The sequence below is a fragment of the Python bivittatus genome, unplaced genomic scaffold (assembly GCF_059951505.1).
Source record: "Python bivittatus isolate LINGU-HERP-01145 unplaced genomic scaffold, Pbiv_v1 ctg000200_np1212, whole genome shotgun sequence".
Taxonomy (NCBI): domain Eukaryota; kingdom Metazoa; phylum Chordata; class Lepidosauria; order Squamata; family Pythonidae; genus Python; species Python bivittatus.
Window position 1 is genome coordinate 729,829 of NW_028277040.1, and position 22,760 is coordinate 752,588.

At 38.3% G+C, this 22,760-nt stretch overlaps 1 protein-coding gene across 4 annotated transcripts in view; it reads right to left on the reverse strand.

The window, feature by feature from the left end:
- UBE2F (ubiquitin conjugating enzyme E2 F (putative)) overlaps window positions 1–19,492 on the reverse strand; it is a 61,649-nt gene extending 42,157 nt beyond the window's left edge. The window contains exons 1-4 of one of the 4 annotated variants that reach the window (XR_015795166.1): window positions 18,783–19,090; window positions 17,200–17,347; window positions 8,574–8,603; window positions 6,340–6,405 (exon numbers count right to left, since the gene is read on the reverse strand). Coding sequence is in view for 3 of the 4 variants with exons in the window: in XM_088135572.1 (XP_087991698.1) it covers window positions 6,340–6,405; window positions 8,574–8,603; window positions 17,200–17,347; window positions 18,783–18,830 (292 nt within the window). In the remaining variant the exon portion in view is untranslated. The other 3 variants (XM_088135574.1, XM_088135573.1, XM_088135572.1) reach the window with 3 other exon arrangements.
- Window positions 19,493–22,760: the final 3,268 nt, after the last annotated feature.

A 22,760-nucleotide genomic window follows, 5' to 3' on the forward strand; every position in this document is an offset into this window, starting at 1 on the left:
CTTTAAAAAGATGATGAAACAAACACCCTAAGTACAAAGGTTAAGAGTTTATTCTTAACTTTAAACATATTCATAACTTTTGCTATCTTCTATCATCATGGCCAGACAAACTCTTCAGCCTTAATGGGTGTTTTGATTGTCACACATTTATATCCCTTCTTTCTCATGACATCTTCAGCAGTCCTCCCTAGTGTCTTACTGTTGAAAACTAGCAAGAAAGTAGCATGAAAGTTGTTCAGGGCCCTTGCTGGAAAACAGGACCCCGTCCATTGTCAGGATTAACCAACTGGGAAAAGGACCAGAAATGCAAGGGAGAGGCAATAAACAAGGACTTCATGCAGCAACGGCCAGTCATTTTCAGATCAAGACCTGTTCTGAATTATCTTGAGCGCTGCACTATCAGAAATGGCCAGGTTCAGAAAGAAAAGGTTCAGAAAGAAAAGTAGCTGAGATCATAAAGCACTTGGATATACACTACCATTATGCTTTCTTATGCAACACCAGTACTAAGACACAATGATAAATGAGCTCATTATTACTACTGCTACTGTTTCAATAACTTTATATTTGAAGTATATGGGGTTGTTGTTGTTGTTATTAAAACCAAGACACAATTACGTGGACTTGTTCGTTATTATAATCACCATCATTACTGTTGTTATAACCAGTCACAGTAAGTCACTTTAAATCTAAAGCTTGAGTGGACATTACTATTATTATTAAGTCCAAAATAACAAGCATAAGTGAATTACTATTACTACTATAATTACTGTTATTACAACTACAGTCAATAATACAAGTTTAAAATCACCAAGTTTAAAATGTATTCTTTGTCAGATGAGTAGCAGCTGCTTATTTTGTTAGCTTCTGCAACTATTGAGCATATTGTTAGAGTGTTTCTTTTACTTTGGAAGACAAAAATAAGGTGGAAATAATAAAGTACTGCATTTGGGAAGCTCTAAGCAGGAGTTCATTTAAAAAAATATGCACAACACTAGAGACTGCATTTTGAAAGAATCTTTTTGGCAAATCTCTACAGCAGTCTGGGGCAGATTAGCATACTTAAAAAGCACCAAACAACTAATAAAAGCTCTCTATCAGGAAGTCTGTGAACATGTGCATACAGATTAGCATAATTAAAAAGAACTGCTCACTCTATTGCAGTTATTCAGCCTTGAAGTACAGTAAGTGGCACAAACTGTAGCTCTTACTAAAGCCACAGTTTTAGTGAGGAAAGATGAAACCCATTTACCATTGCTGCACTGGGTGTTCAAATCAGAAATCTGAATGCACTGAAAATTGGTGGCACCATCGATATTACAGAAATGACTGGACCTTGCAACAGCTTCAAGGGCTGCACCATGCCTGGTGTAAAGGGAATCAAGAAAAAGAGTGGGGAAATCTGCGACATTGCAGAGTCATAAGGAGTAATGTGCTTCTAAAAGAATGGAGAGACAAAAAGCACAACAGTTTGGAGATATGTGTCTCTAGGTTCCAGCTTCTGTTGGAGAGCAGACTATAATTGCCTTCATGCCCTCATTTTCAAAGGCATCAAACTGCTCAGTGAAATAGGATGCAGGATGCTGCCCAGACACATAAGATTTTTTGCCACACATAAAATGGGCAGCCATGCAAGTTTTATAAATAAATAAAACATAAATAAAATTGCTTTAAAACTTTTAAATTTTATTTTTAAAAACGGTTGTGAGAACACACACACATACCAAAGAATCAAAATTCCTACTGCACATAAAATTAAACAATACTTCAGAGTTTCAACCAGTTCTATCTACTTCTATATTTATTCCAGAATTAAGCAACAAAGCACATAAGTCTCCCATTCCTTCTACAATCACCTGAGGCAAACCATTTTCTTCTAGAAGCTGCCACTTTAGATATTAATGCCAGTATTTGAAAACTGATCATCAAATTGAGGACTGCAGCCTAACACTACACTATCCCAACCTATCACTATGAATGGCACATAATTTGAGCTTAAAACAGCTATTTCAAGTGTTCTGTATTCAAAGCAAATCACACTATTTCAACCCTTACTACTTTATGATAGAGTGACTAGTTTGATAGACCAAGTCCCCTAATCTCTCTAAAGCATTTGACAATGTCTCTCATAAGATGTTTATGGACAAGCTGAATAATGTGGGCTAGAGGGTACTGTGATCTGACTGATTTGCAAGTGAGTGAGTGAAAAGGGTACATGTAAATGGCTCTACATCATCCTGAAAGGAAACATCACATTGGGTTCCTAGGTTTCCATCCTCAGCCCAACATCATTATAAATGACCTAAAAGATGTAATGGAAGGGATCTCATCAAATTTGCAGATGATCCTAAGGGGGATTTGTACCTTAGAGTACAAAATCACAATTCAAAATGGTCTCAGTAGGTCTGAATATTGAGCAAAATCCAATAGGAAGATGTTCAACAATGATAAGTATAAAGTCTTATACCTGGGTAGAAAAAATTGAATGGCTATGTAAAAATGGGAAGACCTGGCTTGGTGACAGTGCATGTAAAAAGAGTATTAGTGGCCCATCAGCTGAACACGAGAAAGCAATATGATACAGCAAGCAAAAAGGCCGATGCGGTCCTGGGCTGTATCAACAGAAACACTGCACCCAGATTACATGGCCAATATAACTGGTTCTTGCTACTGCAGTTCAAAACCTGGAGTGAATTCAAAGGATAGCTACCAGGATAAGGAGTCTGGAAACCAAGTCCTATAAAGAACATTAAAGGAGCTGGACATGTTTAGCTTGTCTGGAGGGAATGAAGTACAGTAAAACCTTGGTTTGCGAGCATAATTCGTTCCGGAAACATGCTTGTAATCCAAAGCACTTGTATATCAAAGCAATCACCCACAATCCCGCAGCAAGAGAGAGAAGAACCACTGGCTCAGTTGTGATCATGTGATGTCCAGCATCACGTACTACTTGTATCGCTCGTTTATCAAGTTAAAATTTATTAGAAATGATTGCTCGTCTTGCGGAACACTCACAGAACAAGTTACTCGCAATCCAAGGTTTTACTGTATAAGAATGAAACAACATGTATTCTAGCAGCACATGAGCTATTCTGGATCCGAGTGCAATTGGTATAGTTCTTAGAAGGGAGGGCTAGGAGGATAGCTGTGAGGGACCTGTGACAGGACTGTTAACTCAATGCTGCTGTTTCTGTTGTTGAAGTTGAGTATATCTGATTGCCTCCTTCCAAGGCCACCTGTACACCCCAATTCCATTGTACATCAAATGTGCTCTTTTTCAGTTTCCATTTTAAAGAACTAAAATCTTTTCATTTTTCAATTCACTCCCTTTTTAAGCTAAATTGACATTCTACCACCCTACCACAATACAGCCTTTCTGGTAACCAATAACTTTTGGATTTCTTTAACCAGAACAAGGTTGCATTTGTAGGGCGGCTGCATAATATTCTAAAGGGATGCAGTTTGCCAAATTTCTAAGATGTCAGTGCAGGAGTTTTCAAATTACACTGTCTTTTGACTAGTAACTGTTTGCTCTGCCCATTTCTACAACATCCCCAAAGCTCCACTGACATTTCCTAATATACACAGGCACACACTCAGGACCAGAATGGGACTGGGGTGGAGGACACTACTTACAAGGCCAAAAGATAGGAAAAAACACAGACAGCTATTATCTACAATTCTGCACAGTAAAAAATGTTAATAAATGTATGAAAGGGATACATGAACAAGGAAGGAGGAGAAGAAAAAAATTAATACAATTGAAAAATCATTGCCTTTAATCAAAAAAGAGGGATGAGCAGTTGAATTAACAGGTTAACTGAAGGAGGATTAAAGATGCATCACAAAAAGAGCCAAGACCAAAGGGTTCCTATCTAATAGTCTGACTCAAAATTTTCTACAGAAGTTTTTCCCTACTTTCCATGACAGGGAAAGTTACTGTCTATTGACCATTCTCTCAGTAACAGGAAAAGGTTTGATTAGTAATGGTTTGAAGTAGTGACATACAAAATACCATCTATCATTTAAAGATTTTTATGCATATTATATATCATTAGAACTCTATTCAGAAAAACATCTATAAACTGCATGGGGTTTTCAAATGGCTTGAAAAACACTTTGTGTTTCAAAACACTTTTTGTAAAAGTAACTTAATAATTATTTCTGTATGACTGCACCTAAAGTGACTAACAAGTATTAATTATATAATTACATGTATTTAAATTTAAATTTTTACTTTATGATTAATTTATTTGCTTAAATATTTCAAATCAAAATTTAGTATTGTAGCTTGTCACTCATTTTTAATTCTTCTTCCCCTCCAGTCCTTTTAACGTATTAAATAGTTTTGATGGGCAATCAAAATATACATTCATGTGAAAAAGTACATTCCATGTAAAGCTTTTTTTTTTTTAAACATATGTGAACATATCAATATTTTGTCTTCATTCAACCAGTATGTAATGGCAATGTAATTGAACAAAAACACTATGAAAATTGACTTTGCAGTCATTGATTAAAAAAAAAAAAACAGATACGCCATTTCCTTCTGTGGAAAAAGTAAGTACACCCTTGACTCTAATACCTGCTATTGCCCCTTTTGGCAGAAAGAACCTCAAGTAGGCATTTCTTATAACTGTCTACCAGTCCTGACATCGACTGGGAGGAATTTTTTCCTACTCCTCCATGCAGAATTTTTTCAGCTGTGTGATATTTGAGGGGTTTCTTGCATGCATAACCCGTTTCAAATCACCCCACAGCATCTCAATGGGATTTAGATCTGCACTTTGACTTGGCCATTCCAGAATCCTCCATTATTTTTTCAGCCATTCCTTGATGGATTTACTGGAATGTTTATGGTCATGGTCATGTCTCAAGGTCCACTTTCAGTTGAGCTTCAATCTTCTGCCAGATGATCTCACATTATGCTCAAGCACCCTCTGGTACAATGAAGAACTGCTAGCGGATTCTAGGAGAGTGAGCTGCCCAAGCCTGATGCAGCAAAGTAGCCACAAACTGTAACATTTCCACCCCTGTGCTTTACAGTTGGGACCAGGTTCTTCTGGTGAAATACTGTTTTTGGTTTTCACCAAACATGTCTTCTGGTACTGTGCCAAATAACTCTATCTTTGCTTTGTCTGTCCAGAGCACTTTGTTCCAGAAGTCCTGGTCTTTGCCTAGATGTTCATGAATAAACTTTAGTCTTGCCCCAACGTTCTTTCTGGGCAGCAAAGATATCCTCCTGGTACATCTCTCATGTAAATCTAATTTGATCATCTTCTTTCTAAAGGTAGACTCATGCACTTTGACATCAGGAGTGGCAAGCAGCAATAGTAGGTCACGTGATGAAATTCTGTGGTTCTTAAGAGACTTCTTTCAGCATTTTGAGTTCTGCTCTCAGGCTGAGTTTGCTGGGAAGGCCTGGCCTGGGCAAGTTGGCAGTTATCTGAAATCTTCTCTGCTTGTAGATGATCTTCCAGACAATGGAATGATTGAAGTCCAATTGTTCTGAGATATTTTTAAACCTCTTCCCAAACTCATAGGCATCTATAATCTTCTTTCTGAAGGCCTCAGAGAGGTCTTTCCATCTAAGCATGGTGATACCACATGCTTCCAACAAGGAGCAAATCAAACCAAATACCTGGGTTTTAATAAGACAGGTTCTTCCCAGAACCTCTCTAATGATGATCTAATCATTTGCCCCTGATCTAGTGCACCTGATTCTAATTTTTGTTATTTGAGGTAGTGATCAATGTGGGGGTGTACTTATGTTTTCCACATGAGAAATTTGCATTTATGTTTATTTCAATTACACAATGGACTGTAAAATGTAAATGATGCATGATATTTGTTATGTTATATCCCCTTTATCAATATTGTTGGAAAGAGGATCAAATATCTGTATGTTGAAATATATTGAAAAAGTCAAAAATTTCAATGGGGTGTACTTACTTTTTCACATAACTGTAAATATATATTCTACCTCATAAATATATATATTTCTCTTTCAGTGGTATACCTTTACCTTAAAAGTTGTATCCAATGTCACCATCTGTTATCTTTATACACACAGAATGGTATTATCAGTGGAACAGATTCTTCCTCCCCCCTCCAGCCCACCCAGCTTACCCATGAACCTCTAAAGGAGATATATACATATACATATACATGGAGGAAAAGAGAGTATGAAGGAAGTTCCATAGTGTAAGAGTTTGCTCATGCAAACAGGATGCAGCTCTAAAATTGCCCAAATCATTTAGCAGGTAAATATTTGAATATATTCTGTGCTTGGGTCAATTAAATTTAACATCACAGTTTTAATATATTTTTAAATATTACCTGGGTTTATGATTAGGAGAAAGAAATGGAGTTTATTTGGGTCAGGAAAGTTCACTTCACATGTACCTGAAAATAAATATAAAAATCTGAAAATAACTGACAATTTGTAATGTTTATGACCAGAATGAAAAAAGAAAAGAATATAAAAACAAAAAGTTGAGGAGACCTCAAGCAATAATTCAGACTAATGACCATTAAATGTAACATTTTAAAGGCCTGAGCAAATAAAAAAGGATCTTCTTCACCTGTTTCCCAACAATTCTCAAACTCAGCCACGCTTTTCTGGAGCGAACACTGCAAGATGGAGTGTTACAACCAGAAAGAGATCATCACTGAGGTCTCTGCAGAATGCATGTATGTTAAGGGACTCAGAAAACAATCCTCAAAGTGCTTGATGCTTTAAAAATTATTACCAGGATTTTGGTCCAAAATATAACAGTAATCACAACACAGTTTTAGGACTGGCAAAATGTAAGCTATCCACTTAGACTTCTTTAGTAACCTGAGTGCTATCTTTTGCGTTTATTATGCAAATGCCATGAACTGCTTTCATGTATTACTTATGCATCAACATGCATACAGTGCATTCGGAAAGTATTAGGACCCCCTTCACTTTTTTCAATTTTGTTATGTTGCAGCCTGATACTATAATTGTTCAAATTCATTTTTTTCTTATTAATCTACACTCAGTACCCCATAATGACAAAGTGAAAACAGAATTTTAGAAATTGTCTGTAAATTTATTAAAAAGGAAAAACGGAAATATCATATTGGCATAAGTATTCAGACCCTTTGCAGCAACACTTGAAACTCTGTGAATGTCCTAGAGTGGCCCAGCCAGAGCCCTGACTTGAACCCTATTAAACATCTCTGGAGAGACCTGCAAATGGCTGTCCACCGACAGTTCCCATCCAACCTGATTGAGCTTGAGAGGATTTGCAAAGAAGAATGGCAGAAAATCCCCCGATCCTGGTGTGCAAAGCTTATCGCATCATACCGAAAAAGACTCGAGGCTGTAATTGCTGCCAAAGGTGCTTCAACAAAGTACTGAGTAAAGGGCCTGAATACTTATGCCAATGTGATATTTCAGTTTTTCCTTTTTAATACATTTACAGACAATTTCTAAAATTCTGTTTTCACTTTGTCATTATGGGGTACTGAGTGTAGATTAATGAGAAAAAAAATGAATTTGAACAATTGTAATATCAGGCTGCAACATAATAAAATTGAAAAAAGTGAAGGGGGTCTGAATACTTTCCAAATACAGTGGTACCTCGGTTCACGAACACTTCTGTTCACGAACAATTCGGTTCACGAACAGCTCCGTTCGCAAAATTTTGCCTCCATTCGCGAATGCCGGATCGGGTGATGAACAGGATTCACGGCCATTTTCCCTCCCGTGACACGTGGTCACGGCTTCCTGTAGGGAGGGGGACTCTCCCTCCAAGCAATAACCACCTCCCCACCTGCCTTCCTGTCCTCCATGCCAGAAGTCGCATCAAGCAAGGTTAGCTTTCTCTCTCTTCGTACTGTACTTTGTGTTATATTTTTGCGGTTTAAAAAAACAACAACATATGGTTCAGAAAGGATTAACCGTAATTACATTGAACCTTATGGGGAAATTTGATTCGGGACGCGATCAAAAATTGGTTGGCGACCAAATTCGGAGGGGTCAGAATGGATTAACTGTATTTACATTGAACCTTATGGGAAAATTTTATTCGGTTCACGACCATTTCAGTTTGCGACCAGAGTCGCGGAACGAATTAAGTTCGTGAACCGAGGTACCACTGTATACTGTAGATGTTTCAAAGAGTAAAATATGCAACATGTTCTTGTTGCAAACTTCGACATCCTGAAACATTAGGCATAAAGATCAAAGCCAATCACTGATTTCAGTAATATGTTTAAGCACTTGTTTAAACCTTTACTGTTAAAATTAAAGTGTTTGATATTTGATGAATGAATTGGAATGTCAAATCTTTAAGCTTTTTTCAAGATACTCTAAGAAAAAAGATGCAAGAAAGGAAACAGAAAAACTTTAATTTGCCAAAAAAAGTGCTGAGAATAAAAGAATTGCAGTATCTAACTGGTAACTTCCCTTAATTAACATTTACAATAAATGACAACAACTCCAGATGAGCTTATGCTCTCAATTATCTTACATGTGTGACATAAGGCTAGAAAATTAGGATCTGAATACTCCTCAAAAATATTCTAAAAACTATACTTACAAGGCAAATTTACTTCAAGTTCTGCAACTTCTATTAAAAATGAAATAAAAATAATGTTAGTCAATATCAATTTTATTTACCCTTTCAATATATAAAGCTTATACCAGCTTACATTATAATAAACATAAGCAGTAAACTATTAACAAAAAGCAATCAAACAATTCCTAAAGCATTGCTACATAATATAAAACAATCAATTAAATATTTAATTTAAAAACTAAGCAAGGAAAAATCAGTTAATTAAACAACAGATCAGTATAGTAAGTCACAACAGTATTGTACAAAATAAAAACTCTAACTAAAATCATTAAAGCACTTAACCATAAAAGGCAAAATATAATTGCCAGTGTTTACCTTTATATTTTACGAGAGAACAGAATAGTTTTTCTACATACAGAAGATACCAAAACAATAGCCTATACTAAAGAAAGTTAACAAAGGCAAAAGCCAGCATCAATGCAGACAAAAATTTCTCCCGACTGAAGCCTATATATAATTCTCCCTATAAATAAGTTAGTACATCTATTGATCTTTGAAATGTCTTGATTTTGCACATCTACAAATCATACATCAATTTTGACATATTAGAAAATATTTATTACAGTATACACATGCTGCCTCTATTATCAGATTCCAAAGAAAATTTCAAAACAGCGTAAAAATCAAAGTAAAACTATTCACAATTATCACAGCCTAAAGACAGTGACAAGCAATCAATAACACAAAAAGAAAACTAACCATAAAGCACTAAGTACTAAATACTTAGCCTTGGCCAATCTGTTCCAAAGTGCCACTGAGACCACCTTTCTCCAGATTCACACTTGCTGACCCCTTGAGGGGTGGGAGTATCAAGCATTCTCCCTCAGATTAAATGCACAGGACGAGGTGATTCTATTTGAAGGAGAATGGTCCTGAAGATAACAAGGAGCCATATAGAGCATTGCAAATACCAGGACTTCAAATTGTACTAAAAAAATATAATGGCAATCAATGTAATGCCTGCAAGTGGGCAGTTTCCAATTAGTTTCAAAGGCAGCATCAAGTAGAGCATGTTACAGTAGTCTAATCACAAAATAATGATGGCATGAGTCACTATTGCTAGGGCTTGCCACTCCAACAAGGACTACAACTGGCACTTTAGCTGAACTTGAGCAAAGTTCCCCCTGGACACTGCCACCACTGCCTAACCCAGCAGTTGCTATGAATCTAGGAGAACTTCCAAGTTACAGACCTGCTCTTTCGGGCGGAACACAACTCCATCTATAATCAATAACTGAGCAGGCACAGAACTACAGGTAGTCCTCGACTTATGACCACAATTGGACCAAAATTTCCATCGCTAAGCAATGTGGTCATAAAACACGAAGTCACATAACTGCATTGCTTAGTGGCAACAATCCCAGCACTCCCTGTTGCCATCGTTAACCAAATTCCACCGGTCATTAGTCAAGGGCCCAGCCCAATCCAAGCCATTCTAGACTTGGTCCCTCCCAGCTCTGAGCCTCAGTAAGGTAAGGGACTGTCTCCTCTTCAACTCCCCCCACCCATCTATCTCCCACCCATCTCTGCCCTTTTGGCTGCCCTGTATCCTGCCCTGCAGGACGGCAAGCAGCCCCAGAACTACACGGCTCTGGGACTGCTTGCCGCACTACTGCTCATGGGCTTCCAGGTGCACCACATCTCTGGGGCTGCAAAACCCCTGAGTTGCAGTGCAATGTGAAGCCAGCCCCAGCCTGGCCCAGCAGCACAGCGCAAAAGGGCTTCCTGGAGTGCTGCAGCTCTGGGGCCACAAAAAGCCCCTGAGCCACAGTACAACACGAAGCTGCAGCTGCCCCTGGAAGGCTCAGCTGCCCAAAGCAGCATGGCACAAAACCGCTGTGCCCCAGGAAGCCCCAGCAGCGTGGCGCCTAGCTGCCACGCCCCGGGAAGCCCCAACAGCACAGCGCAAAGCTGCCACATCCTGAGAACCCCCAGCCCAGTTCCAGCTGCAATCACCCTCGCCATTGCACTCTGAGACTCCTGCCGCCCTGCGCTCCACTGCCCCAGCTGATCTTCACCATCTTCTTGCTCCCACTGATGAGGCGTGCCCACCTTGTCCCTTCATGAGGCAACTGCTGGCCACATGAGGCCATCTTCCCCAGGTCTCGCAAGAAAACCACCGAGCATGACCTTGGGAAGAAAGCCTCATGCAGCCAGCAGCTGCCTTGAGAAGGGCCAGGCCAGGCATGCTTGGTCAGCAGTGGGAGCAAGAAGATGGTGAAAGTCAGCTAGGGCGAAGCTGCAGAGTGCAGGGGGCCAAACGGGGGGGTATAGGTGGGTGGGGGCACAGGTGGGTGGGGAGAGTTGAAGCGCCCCTGAAGTCATAAATGTGGGCAGGCTGCCAAACACCTGAATTTTGATCACATGACCACTGCATGTGATCAAAATTAATAACTTCAGGATCGGTCATAAGTCCTTCCATTCAGCAGCACTGTAATTTCGAACAGTTGCTGAATGAACAGTCTTAAGTTGAGGACTACCTGTAAAGTATTTCTGCATGAACAATACCTCTACCTTGCATGGATTCAATTTTAACCTGTTCCATCCAATCAAGTCCCTGTTACCCTCTAGATACTGGATAAAGACATCTCCAGTTTAGCCCAGGGTGGAATTTTTTAGGTGATTATTATTAGCATACTCATGGCATCTCATCCCAAACAGATGGATGAATTCTCCCAGTGATTTAATGTAAGTACTGAATAGGATGAAGAAGTGTACTGAATCCCATGACATCTCCCACCAGTGAACAAAGCTGTAATTGCTCCTCTCCCTAACTACCAACCTGAATTATCCTCTCAGGAAGGAACAAAACCATTGTAAAATGATGCCACATATCCCAAACCTTATAAGCAATTCAGACTGATGGTACTGAGTGTCTAATAGGACTAGAAAGGATGCAAATCTTCTAAGTCTCAACAAAGGTAATCCACCAGAGGACCCAATATAGCTTCTATCCCATGTTCAAAAATCCCATGAATTTCAGGAGTCCATATAATCTACTTCATCAAGGAGTCTTTGAGACTATAATCACCTTCTCCACAACTTTCCCTAAAAGAGAAGACTGGAGACCAGACAGAAATTGTTCAGGAAGAGAACAATTGTATCTTGAATCTAATCAATTACCTCATTCCTGGATGGTTGGAGAAATCGGGTAGGGGAATTAGGGGAGTTAAAATTTAAAAAAGAAATGTATAAATTAAGGGCATTTGCAGATGATTTGGTGTTAGTTTTGGAAGATCCACTAGAGGGAGTAGAAACATTAATAGGAAAATTAAAGGATTGTGGTATGTTAGGAGGTTTTAAGATTAATAATCAGAAGACAAAGGTGTTAACAAAAAATATGAAATCAGAAGATCAAATACAATTGATGGAGAAAACTGGTTTTAAGATTGAGAAAAAAGTAAACTATTTGGGTATTACTATGACAAATATGAACTGTATGCTATTTCAAATTAATTATGTTAAGACATGGAATGAAACTAAGGAGGACACATTAAGATGGGAGGAATTAAAATTGTTGCTGTTGGGGAGAATCTCTGTGATAAAAGTGAAAGTTTTGCCAAGAATGATGTTTTTGTTTCAGACAATACCTGTCTTGACAACTGATTCAAACAATGGCAGAAAGATATATCTAAATTCATATGGCAAGGGAAAAAAAACATGAGTTAAAGTGTTATAAGATGCAAAGGAAAGAGTAGGATTGGGTTTACCAGATTTGAAATTATATTTCACTGCTTGTTGTTTAGTCTGGATGAAAGAATGGATGTTCCTGAGAAACAAGAGATTTTTACAGCTAGAAGGTCATGACTTGAGGTTTGGATTTGATGGATATTTATGGTACAATAAAGTTAAAATTAATGTGGACTTCAAAAATCATTTTATTAGATGTGCCATATTAAGAATATGAAATAGATATAAACCCAGGTTGTGCCCAAAAACACCTTTATGGATCTCAGCTCAAGAAGTGTATCATAAAAGAGAAACAGCAGACAAAGACAAATAGTTGACATACTGGGAACTATTGGAAAACCATCAAGGGGAATTTAAAATTAAATCAAGGGAGAAATTAATAGCAGAAGGATATAGCTGTCAATGGTTTTCCCATTTACACTTATCAGAAAGATTCAAAATGGACAAAAAGACTTATGGAATGGAGCAAAGTAAGACACAATTTGAAGTACAATTGCGCACTGATGAACATGTAATTGCTAAAATGCATAAACTTTTGTTGAAAGTTGAAACAGAGGAAGAACAGGTTAAAGAATGTATGATGGAGTGAGCTAAGAATTTTGGTTATAATATACAGATGGATCAGTGGGAAACTATGTGGTTACAAGAGTTGAAATTTACATTGTGTTATGTTCTCAAAGAGAATTTTTATAAAATGACGTATCATTGGTATATGATGCCAAAGAAATTATCTGTATCAAGGCTCTTCAAATGTATGTTGAAAATATGAACAACATGACTTTATCATGCCTGGTAGACATGTGAAAAAGCTAAAAAAATTATGGATTCAAATACACGCTTTGATACAGAGGATTTTAAAAATTAATATTCAATTTAAGCCAGAACTTTTCCTTTTAGGACTAATGGATAAACAGTTAGAAAAAAGCCACATAAAATTATTTCAATATATGATTACTGCAGGGAGATTATTATATGCACAGAGATGGAAAGAGTTGACACTACCCACCATGGAGGAATGGTTGGTAAAATTGACAGATCTTGCAGAGATGGATAAACTAACTTTTTTGATTAGAGAAAAGTTACTATCTACATTTATTGGTGACTGGAAACCTCTTATGGACTTTTTGCACAAAAATGAAAAAAATGAACTTGTGATTTATGGTTTTCATGATAAGACAGGATAGATTATAGAAAGAAAAGTATTATGATGTAACTTTAGAGAGGTTAAAATATAAGTGCACTTATAACTGTTGTGAAGAATATCAAATTTCTATTTTTCTTTAACTTTTGTCTTTTTTGCACTTTTTGCTTTCTCTTTGCTTTCTTTTTCTCTTTTCTTCTTTACATTAGTTTGTATTACTTTTTATCTTCTTTTTTAAAACGTTTCAGTAAAAATTATATATTTTTTTAAAAAAGAAAGAAATCAGGTAGGGCACAGGATCAATCTGCAGGTGGCCAAGCTCACATTGCAGGGAGTCTTATTAACTTCCTTAGAATCCATAGGATCAAGCAAATCCTGGATGACCTTGCAAGAAGTTGCCCCAGTCACTTCCAATCATTGTTTAAGTGTCTGAATTCCCAAACTAAGGAAATCGATGGTTCAAAGCCATAGTTTGTATGTGCAGGCGTGTATATGCAACACAGTATTCCTGATCACAAATTATGACAACTATAAAATAGCAAAACATACCATAGTATTCCTTTGGGGGGTAAGTAAAATAATGCAAAGTGCAGAAAAAGACTAAGAAACAGTAAGCCAAAAGGCATGAAAACCTTAACATTAGAGAAAAGAAAATATAGCTAAATCCAGGTTACATCAAAACTGTTCACTATGCTTTACTATCCCTTTCTTATCCTTACAAATAATCTTTGCTTGTACCACATCCATATATTAATTTATATATTGCCTTTTGTTATTTAAACCTCACCTATCCCTCTTTTTCAGGTTCTCATTAACTCTATCCAATCACAACTTTCATGGTTGTCTGTTTTCTTGACCCACTCACTCTTTCATCATATATTTGCTTTTTGATTCTCATTCACTCTGTCTATATAGCTATGCTACCTTAACAAACTTTTTTCCTGCTGATCAAACACATTTGTATTCAATCCACATTCATTCAGCACCCATTCATTCTTGAACCTCTCTCCTTGTTCTACCACATATACTCAACAGCATTTGCATGCCTTAAGTTTTCTCTATCCATTTTCCCATCTTTAGTATGCTTTCTACCTAGGTATACACATTCATCTACTTGCTCTAATATTTTGCCATTTACGTTTAACTTACAAACATTGATTCTATTTTCTTGTCAAACACAACTTCTATTGCCTTTGGTACATTAATTTTCAGATCCATCTTCCTCCCTGCATCATGCAATCTATCTAATGCTCACTACAAATTCTTTGGGTTCTTAGTGAACAATACAGCAATGTCCGCAAATATGCGGTCTTGTATTTTCAACCAACACACTTCTAATGTCGCCACAAGAATTAAACAATAAAGGGGTATTACACAATTTTCCTTTAAAAGTCTAACTAACCCTATGGTTTTATGACTGCCACTTATAGTCAAGCACTCTCCTTTCTCTTTCTTCTTCAAGCACCACCCTCAAGCTCCTTCTACTGGCTTTGATCAATTGTCCACAAGTGACAGTGATCATGCATCTTGAAGGAGTTAATTTTGCACAGCTCAGGTGAAGAGGAATCTATAAGGGGTAACACACACGCAACCTCAGTAGAAGTCCTTTACCTATCTTCCCTCAGGCACTAGTTAGAAGAGCAGCTTGAATCTTTTAGCAAGTTATGCACACACTGAGTTCCATAGATTACCAAGATTTATCAAAAGAGAATTTTCTTTGCCCTCACTTTCACTCATATACTTGTTCCTCTAACCATTCATCTGACTCGTGTAAACAAAGTTGACCAATTATCTGGTTCATGGGCATGTGAGTCCTCTATCTGGGAAGGAAGCTCCACTGGAATCTTTAGTTTCAAATCTTTTAATAGTCTTGCCAGTTGCCTTAAACTATGTTGATTTACATGCTGTCACTTTAAAATGTTTTTTGTTCTTCAGCCAGCATTTTCATTCTTCCAGGATCTGTTTTTCTAACTCCAGGAGTTTGTTTTCCTGTTGCCAGGAATTTGGTATGCCAATTATCTGATAAGATATGGATTATCTCTCTCATCCAGATGATGGCATCTCTTCCATTGATGCTGGCTCTAACTCTTTTGTAGTTTCCTTTTAAATTTTATCATGGGGATATCACATATCTCTGTTCAGTGATAAACCACTCCATTTCATTTCACACATTTTTCTTCCATAATATCTGCTCTTATGGTATTTAGAAATCAACCAACTAACTGCCTAGAGTCATAATGATTGCAATGGGGTACAAATGTAATAAATAAATTAATGAAACCTTAAACTACACATTTGCACAAAGCATTCCATTACTCAAACCTATTCACTTTATCATATACTATTTCTAAATGAAACAGCAATATAAATCAAGAAAATATATGTTAAAAGGTTACAAACAACAAAAAGAACTCTTACACAATGAAAATATGACATTGGTTCATATATAACTGACGGACAACTGACAGACTAAAGTCATTTCAACTTACAGAGTAGATTTCTATCAGGCGTATTCAAAAGTAAGATAAGCCAAAAAAAATCTAGTGGCATTCTTTCAGAACATTTCCATTGTTTAATTCATTCATTTTAAATTTTTGAAGCATGCATAAGTGTATAAAAGTACATAATATTTGCAGTCTAAGTTTCACATATTGTATTCAATTACAATTTAGCTTCTACAGATTTATACTTCCTTTTGGTCTTTCAGTACTAATTTTCTCCCAGTTCAGGTAGTGGGGGCAGGAGGAAGTTGAGGTAACAATATGAATAAACAGAGGTGAGGTGCATTGGCAAGCTAGCTTGCACATTAATCCTTTCCTTTGCCTATATGCTTTAATTTGGATTGAAAGTATGATTTTTTTCACCAAGTCAGATTATATTTGTGTCCCCAAAGCCTATCCTGTTTTTATTCATTAAAATGAGAACTATTCAACACCATTTTTATTCTACCAACCTGTGTGCTACCGATCATGATAAAAATTCTTAATGTATACCTTCTTCCTACTTTGCATTCTACTGCATAGTTCCAACAAGATTTTAGTCACAAATATAACCTGACTTGGTGAAAAAAACCATATTTTCAATCCAAATTAAAGCATATAGGCAAAGGAAAGGATTAATGTGCAAGCTAGCTTGCCAATGCACCTCACCTCTGTTTATTCTTATTGTTACCTCAACTTCCTCCTGCCCCCACTACCTGAACTGGGAGAAAATTAGTACTGAAAGACCAAAGGGAAGTATAAATATGTGGAAGCTAAATTGTAACTGAACACAATATGTGAAACTTAAACTGCAATATTATCCATTTTTATACACTTATACATGCTTCAAAAATGATATGAAAGAAGTGCTTCAGACCTTGCACTAGCACAATATCTCCTATTTAATGAAGGAGCAAGTGGCTGAAAAAGGTTGATCTTCCTTATTGAATAGAAGTGGTGCTGCATTTGTGAAAAATCCAAAATACTTCTTCCAACCTTTTCTCGAAGCCCCATTTTTTTTCTGAAAGTAAACTCCATTGAATTTAGTGGAACCTTCTCCTGGGGACACATATTTAGATTCGCTCTGCATAAATATTTTTTATTTATAGATGTTTTCATTTACAATTTCTATAATTTTGGTGCATCAATTTATAAACATCTTAAGTTTTCATTTAAAGCGCTTTCTATTTCCACATTTTATAAGATAATTGCTATGACATTCAGTTGAATTAACAAAGAAAATTTAGGAAAACATATTTAAATAGGAAACTATTACCTTTAACAAGCAATTTATCTCTAACTGACACTCTTCGAGTAGAATCAGAAGTGGGGTTGGAAGTTCGGGAGCCCTTGACACCATCATCCCGTTTCAGTTTGCTTGCCAATGTTAGCATTAGTGCTATCTTCAGTCTAAAATACAAGTACTGAAATAAAAAAATAAGTTAGTTATTTTACCCTGCTTTTACTTATCTTTTCTTTCAAATGCAAGATTTCATTTTATAAAAATAGTTTTCACAAATAGCTTTCCTTGCATAGTTCAGTCCATGGGAATTATATTTTTTCATCTGTCAGTTTTAAAACACACACACTTTTATTATATTAAGACAAACCAATGGTCTATTTAGACCAACAATATATAATTCAACCAGAAATTACCAGATGGAGGTAATTTACAGCCCTGAGGCTCTTTTCAGGACATTAATGCTCTACCTCCCAGTGAACTACAATCCTTTCTACAATCAACCTTAATCTTGGGCACTGCAATCAAAGCAATCTTAGTATTTATTAACAGGAAGTATAAAATATGGCTTTTGAAAATAAATGTAAGAATTTCCATTCTCTGTCCTGTATTTCAACACTTATATGTGCAATTTATAGAAAAATTATTTAGTCAAGATAGTTAATAGAACAATATAAATTAGAGATGGGCAAGATTTTTCTTGGTGACAGATCCAACTTCAGAACATTCTGATTTTCACCCAGAATGGGCGTGCATTCTACAGCTGTTTTGTGCTTTTGTGGAGGTGAATTGTCCAAAAAAATGGTTTAGAACTGCTTTCAGAACTGGACAATCTTCTTTCAGAAAAGCACAAAACTAGTCCTAGAATACCAGCAATCAGCACACTCTGGGGACACCCCCCTGAATGTTCCTGGAAGCAGACTACTCTTACATGGAACATTTGGTATATAACTAATATTGCATATAGCCTAGCTTCTAAGGAATTAATAACTTAAAATGAGAGAGGAGAATATAACAGTGTAATCCTATGTAAGTCTACTTAGAAGTAAGTCCCACTGAAGGAAACAACTAGTTCAAAATGAAAGCAACAGAAAGGGAAGAGAAGTTGCAGTGATTTTTAGAATATCAATTTCTGCTCAGAAATCCAAATGAATAAACTTAAGAACAGACTTAGGAACCTTTGCATTCTATTATTCCTCCCTGCAATCGCTGCAGAAGCATCTGGTTGCCTGTGAGAAACAAAATGGACTAAGATCTGCCTTGACCTGATCCAGTAGGGTTGTTCTTATGTTCTGTTTTAAACACTGGAACCATGTCAGCTAAAAACAAACCACAGAACCAAAGAAACATAATGATAGGGGATTTATATTTCAAAACACCTGATGGGAGACAATTTTTTCCAAGCATGGTCCTTCCTGGAAATTCTTGACTAGTCTTGTTTACAACTCCTTCCTTCAAACAGTGAAGGAAGACACAAAAAGCTATCCTTGACTTAATTCTAACCAACAGGGAGGCCTTAGCCGGGGAAGCAGAAGTAGCAGGAATCCTTAATTTTCAGTAGGATGGTATACTCTGGTACTCAGAGATTAACTGGTTTACAGCAAAAATAAAACAATTACCTCGTGCATATGGAAGTAGACGTACAATAGTAAAAAAAAATCTGCCATAGATTTTCAAAAAGGCAAATTCATTAGATAGATGGATGTCTCTTCCCCTAAAACCTAAATAAAACGACCAGATCCTGAGGTCATTTTCATACTCTGAGCTATATCCAGAGGGGCACTCTAGGAAACAGGATGCTGGATTAAACTGCTTGTTGAACAGAGCCCGTAGGGCTCTTGGAAGAGTAAAGAAAGCTTGCTAGAAAAGTAAATTCCCGCAGATCAGGTCAAGCCCTCTTAATGCTTGCGGGCGGGCCACCGGGCGGGTACCAACCTGCCTCCCACAGTTGGAGCTCGACCGCGAGAGTCAGAAGCAGAGGGCGGGAGCCCTTCGGACAATGGCCGGTGGCCGCCAGGGATGGAGCGGGGACGAGGCGGCTGGGCTCGCGGGGAGAGACCGACCACGGCCAGCGCCGCTCACCTGGAAAGACCATCAAGTCGCCGCTCCCACGCCAAGAACGAGAGCCGCCGCCGCCGCCAGGACCATCCCAGGCGGCCCGCGCACCGACTGAACCGGAAGTGCAAGGAACGGGCGGGGCTCTTGGAAACAGAAAAGAGAAGAAGAAACAAAATAAACCACGAGAACGCAACTTTATTGAGACCCGGCGAGGGTCAAGGAGGAAAGTGGACTTGCGCATGCGCTCCCTCAAAGGGACTTGTTGACAGAGGCGCTAGCAAGGATCCCGCGAGAGTAAGAGATCCCGCGAGAAAGGCGAGTTTATCGCTAATTTCCTATCTTTTCGCCCACTTGCTTTCAGGATCCATATTTCAACGGAAGAGGCGTTCATTCTCGGTTCGTGCTGAACCATCGCAGGGAACGCTGGGAGATGGAGGCATTTCGACCCCGGAAAGCGGCGCTGCGGAATGGATCGCTTGTGTGTGGTCTTGTGTGTTCTTTATGAAACGGATTAACGATAAAGTAGCTCTGCTCTTTGATTCATTAACGTTTAGTTGCTTCGATTCTGACAGTTGACTACAGGTCATGGCTCACATCAAACAAGAAAGGGACGCCAGGTGATATTCATCATTCCTTCGGTAAATTAATGAACATGAGGATCAGGTTACTGGTTTCGGCGCCTGTCCCTTCAGAAACTGACCTGTAGAATAATTCAAAGCTTTTTTTGACATAAAGAAATCACTATTAAATCACAAAACCTCTTTGTCCCCATGGATTCAGATACCCTACTCAAAAACCCTGCAGTTTTGGGTGCCTCCTTTGCAAAAAAAACAAACAAATATGGATTTCCCAATGATTGATCTGCGGATCCATCCCTTTTCCAATCTACTAGATGCAGCAGTTCGCAATTGTGGAGATGAAAGTCTAGGACTGGATTTTTCCACATTTAGTATAGGTAGGGAATACATCACATTCACATCGCCAAGGAAGAAAGGCAGCAAAAAGCAAGTGAAATGTAAGATGTGTATCTAATAAAGCTAGTAACTGCAAACAGCAGGTTGTTACAAAGGAAAGGGGCATAATGCAATGAAAAAGGTTAGGACTTGCATTGGGAGATCCTTAGTAAATACTCAGTTTACTGCCCACAATTATTGTTCCCCATCTCTTTCTGTTTATATAAATCTTATAATTTTTGTCTGGTCTGGGTTAGTTGTTTTTTCCAGAGTACAAGAACTCAGTGCAGCTGCTGCACTGGCTGATTTACAGCAAAAACTGACAAGGAAACCCTAGTGAGAAAAAATGGGGTGTAGTGCATAGTAAGTAAAGAATGATGTTTATTGAATGGGATATTTAGGGACTTATTCAGCAAATCCATACAACCTCCTTGTCCTGGTGTAGAGACAGCGCATTAACCATTTTCAAGCACAAGTCTACATGTCTGTACCTCAGTGGCCTCCCACAGCTGAGGCAGCCCAAGGACAGCTTAAGGTGCTAGGCTCTGGAAGTGGCATTTTCCCTAATATCTTGCCTAAGACACTGCTTGTGGGCAATGTACAGTGGGGCAAAAAAGTATTTAGTCAGCCACCAATTGTGCAAGTTCTTCCACTTAAAAAGATGAGAGAGGCCTGTAATTTTCATCATAGGTATACCTCAACTATGAGAGACAAAATGGGGGAAAAATCCAGAAAATCACATTGTCTGATTGTTAAAGAGTTTATTTGCAAATCATGGTGGAAAATAAGTATTTGGTCACCTACAAACAAGCAAGATGTCTGGCTCTCACAGACCTGTAACTACTTCTTTAAGAGGCTCCTCTGTCCTCCACTCGTTACCTGTAGTAATGGCACCTGTTTGACCTTGTTATCAGTATAAAAGACCCCTGTCCACAACCTCAAACAGTCACACTCCAAACTCCACTATGGCCAAGACCAAAGAGCTGTTGAAGGACACCAGAAACAAAATTGTAGACCTGCACCAGGCAGGGAAGACTGAATCTGCAATAGGCAAGCAGCTTGGTGTGAAGAAATCAACTGTGGGAGCAATAATTAGAAAATGGAAGACATACAAGACCACTGATAATCTCCCTCGATCTGGGGCTCCACGCAAGATCTCACCCTGTGGGGTCAAAATGATCACAAGAACGGTGAGCAAAAATCCCAGAACCACACGGGGGGACCTAGTGAATGACCTGCAGAGAGCTGGGACCAAAGTAACAAAGGCTACCATCAGTAACACAGTATGCCACCAGGGACTCAAATCCTGCAGTGCCAGACGTGTCCCCCTGCTTAAGCCAGTACATGTCTGGGCCGTCTGAAGTTTGCTAGAGAGCACTTGGATGATCCAGAAGAGGATTGGGAGAATGTCATATGGTCAGATGAAACCAAAGTAGAACGTTTTGGTCTAAACTCAACTCGTTGTGTTTGGAGGAGAGAGAATCCTGAGTTGCATCCAAAGAACACCATACCTACTGTGAAGCATGGGGGTGGAAACATCATGCTTTGGGGCTGTTTTTCTGCAAAGGGACCAGGACAACTGATCTGTGTAAAGGAAAGAATGAATGGGGCCATGTATTGTGAGATTTTGAGTGAACACCTCCTTCCATCAGCAAGGGCATTGAAGATGAAACGTGGCTGGGTCTTTCAGCATGACAATGATCCCAAACACACCGCCTGGGCAACAAAGGAGTGGGTTCGTAAGAAGCATTTCAAGGTCCTGGAGTGGCCTAGCCAGTCTCCAGATCTCAACCCCATGGAAAACCTCTGGAGGGAGTTGAAGGTCCGTGTTGCCCAGTGACAGCCCCAAAACATCCCTGCTCTAGAGGAGATCTGCATGGAGGAATGGGCCAAAATACTAGCAACAGTGTGTGAAAACCTTGTGAAGACTTACAGAAAACGTTTGACCTCTGTCATTGCCAACAAAGGATATATAACAAAGTATTGAGATGAACTTTTGATATTGACCAAATACTTATTTTCCACCATGATTTGCAAATAAATTCTTTAAAAATCAGACAATGTGATTTTCTGGATTTTCCCCCCCATTTTGTCTCTCATAGTTGAGGTATACCTATGATGAAAATTACAGGCCTCTCTCATCTTTTTAAGTGGGAGAACTTGCACAATTGGTGGCTGACTAAATACTTTTTTGCCCCACTGTAGGTGCAGTGATACTCATCAGGGATGTGGTCTGAAATTACATGTTTTGTGGAAGTCATCTTGTGGCTCCAACTGGCTCTGCTGAGGCTCTTGTTCCTTTTTTGCCAGAAGGTTTTTGCTTGCCAGTGAGTTTTGACTGCTTTTTTCCTCATCACCTTTGAATGCATTCTACATGACATATCTGCGAAATATTCAGGTAACTGAGTTGTTGATTAATAAAAGTGAATTTATCTGCTGTTGGGCAAAAGTTTTTGAACATGAGATTTTAATCACTAGTGGTAGGCAAAAGAACAAAGAAAAAGCTGTGTTGGTTTCCTTTGAGACCACCTGCTTCATTCTGAGCCCTGACCTCTTTGCCTGATCCTTATGCTTCTTTTGGCTGCA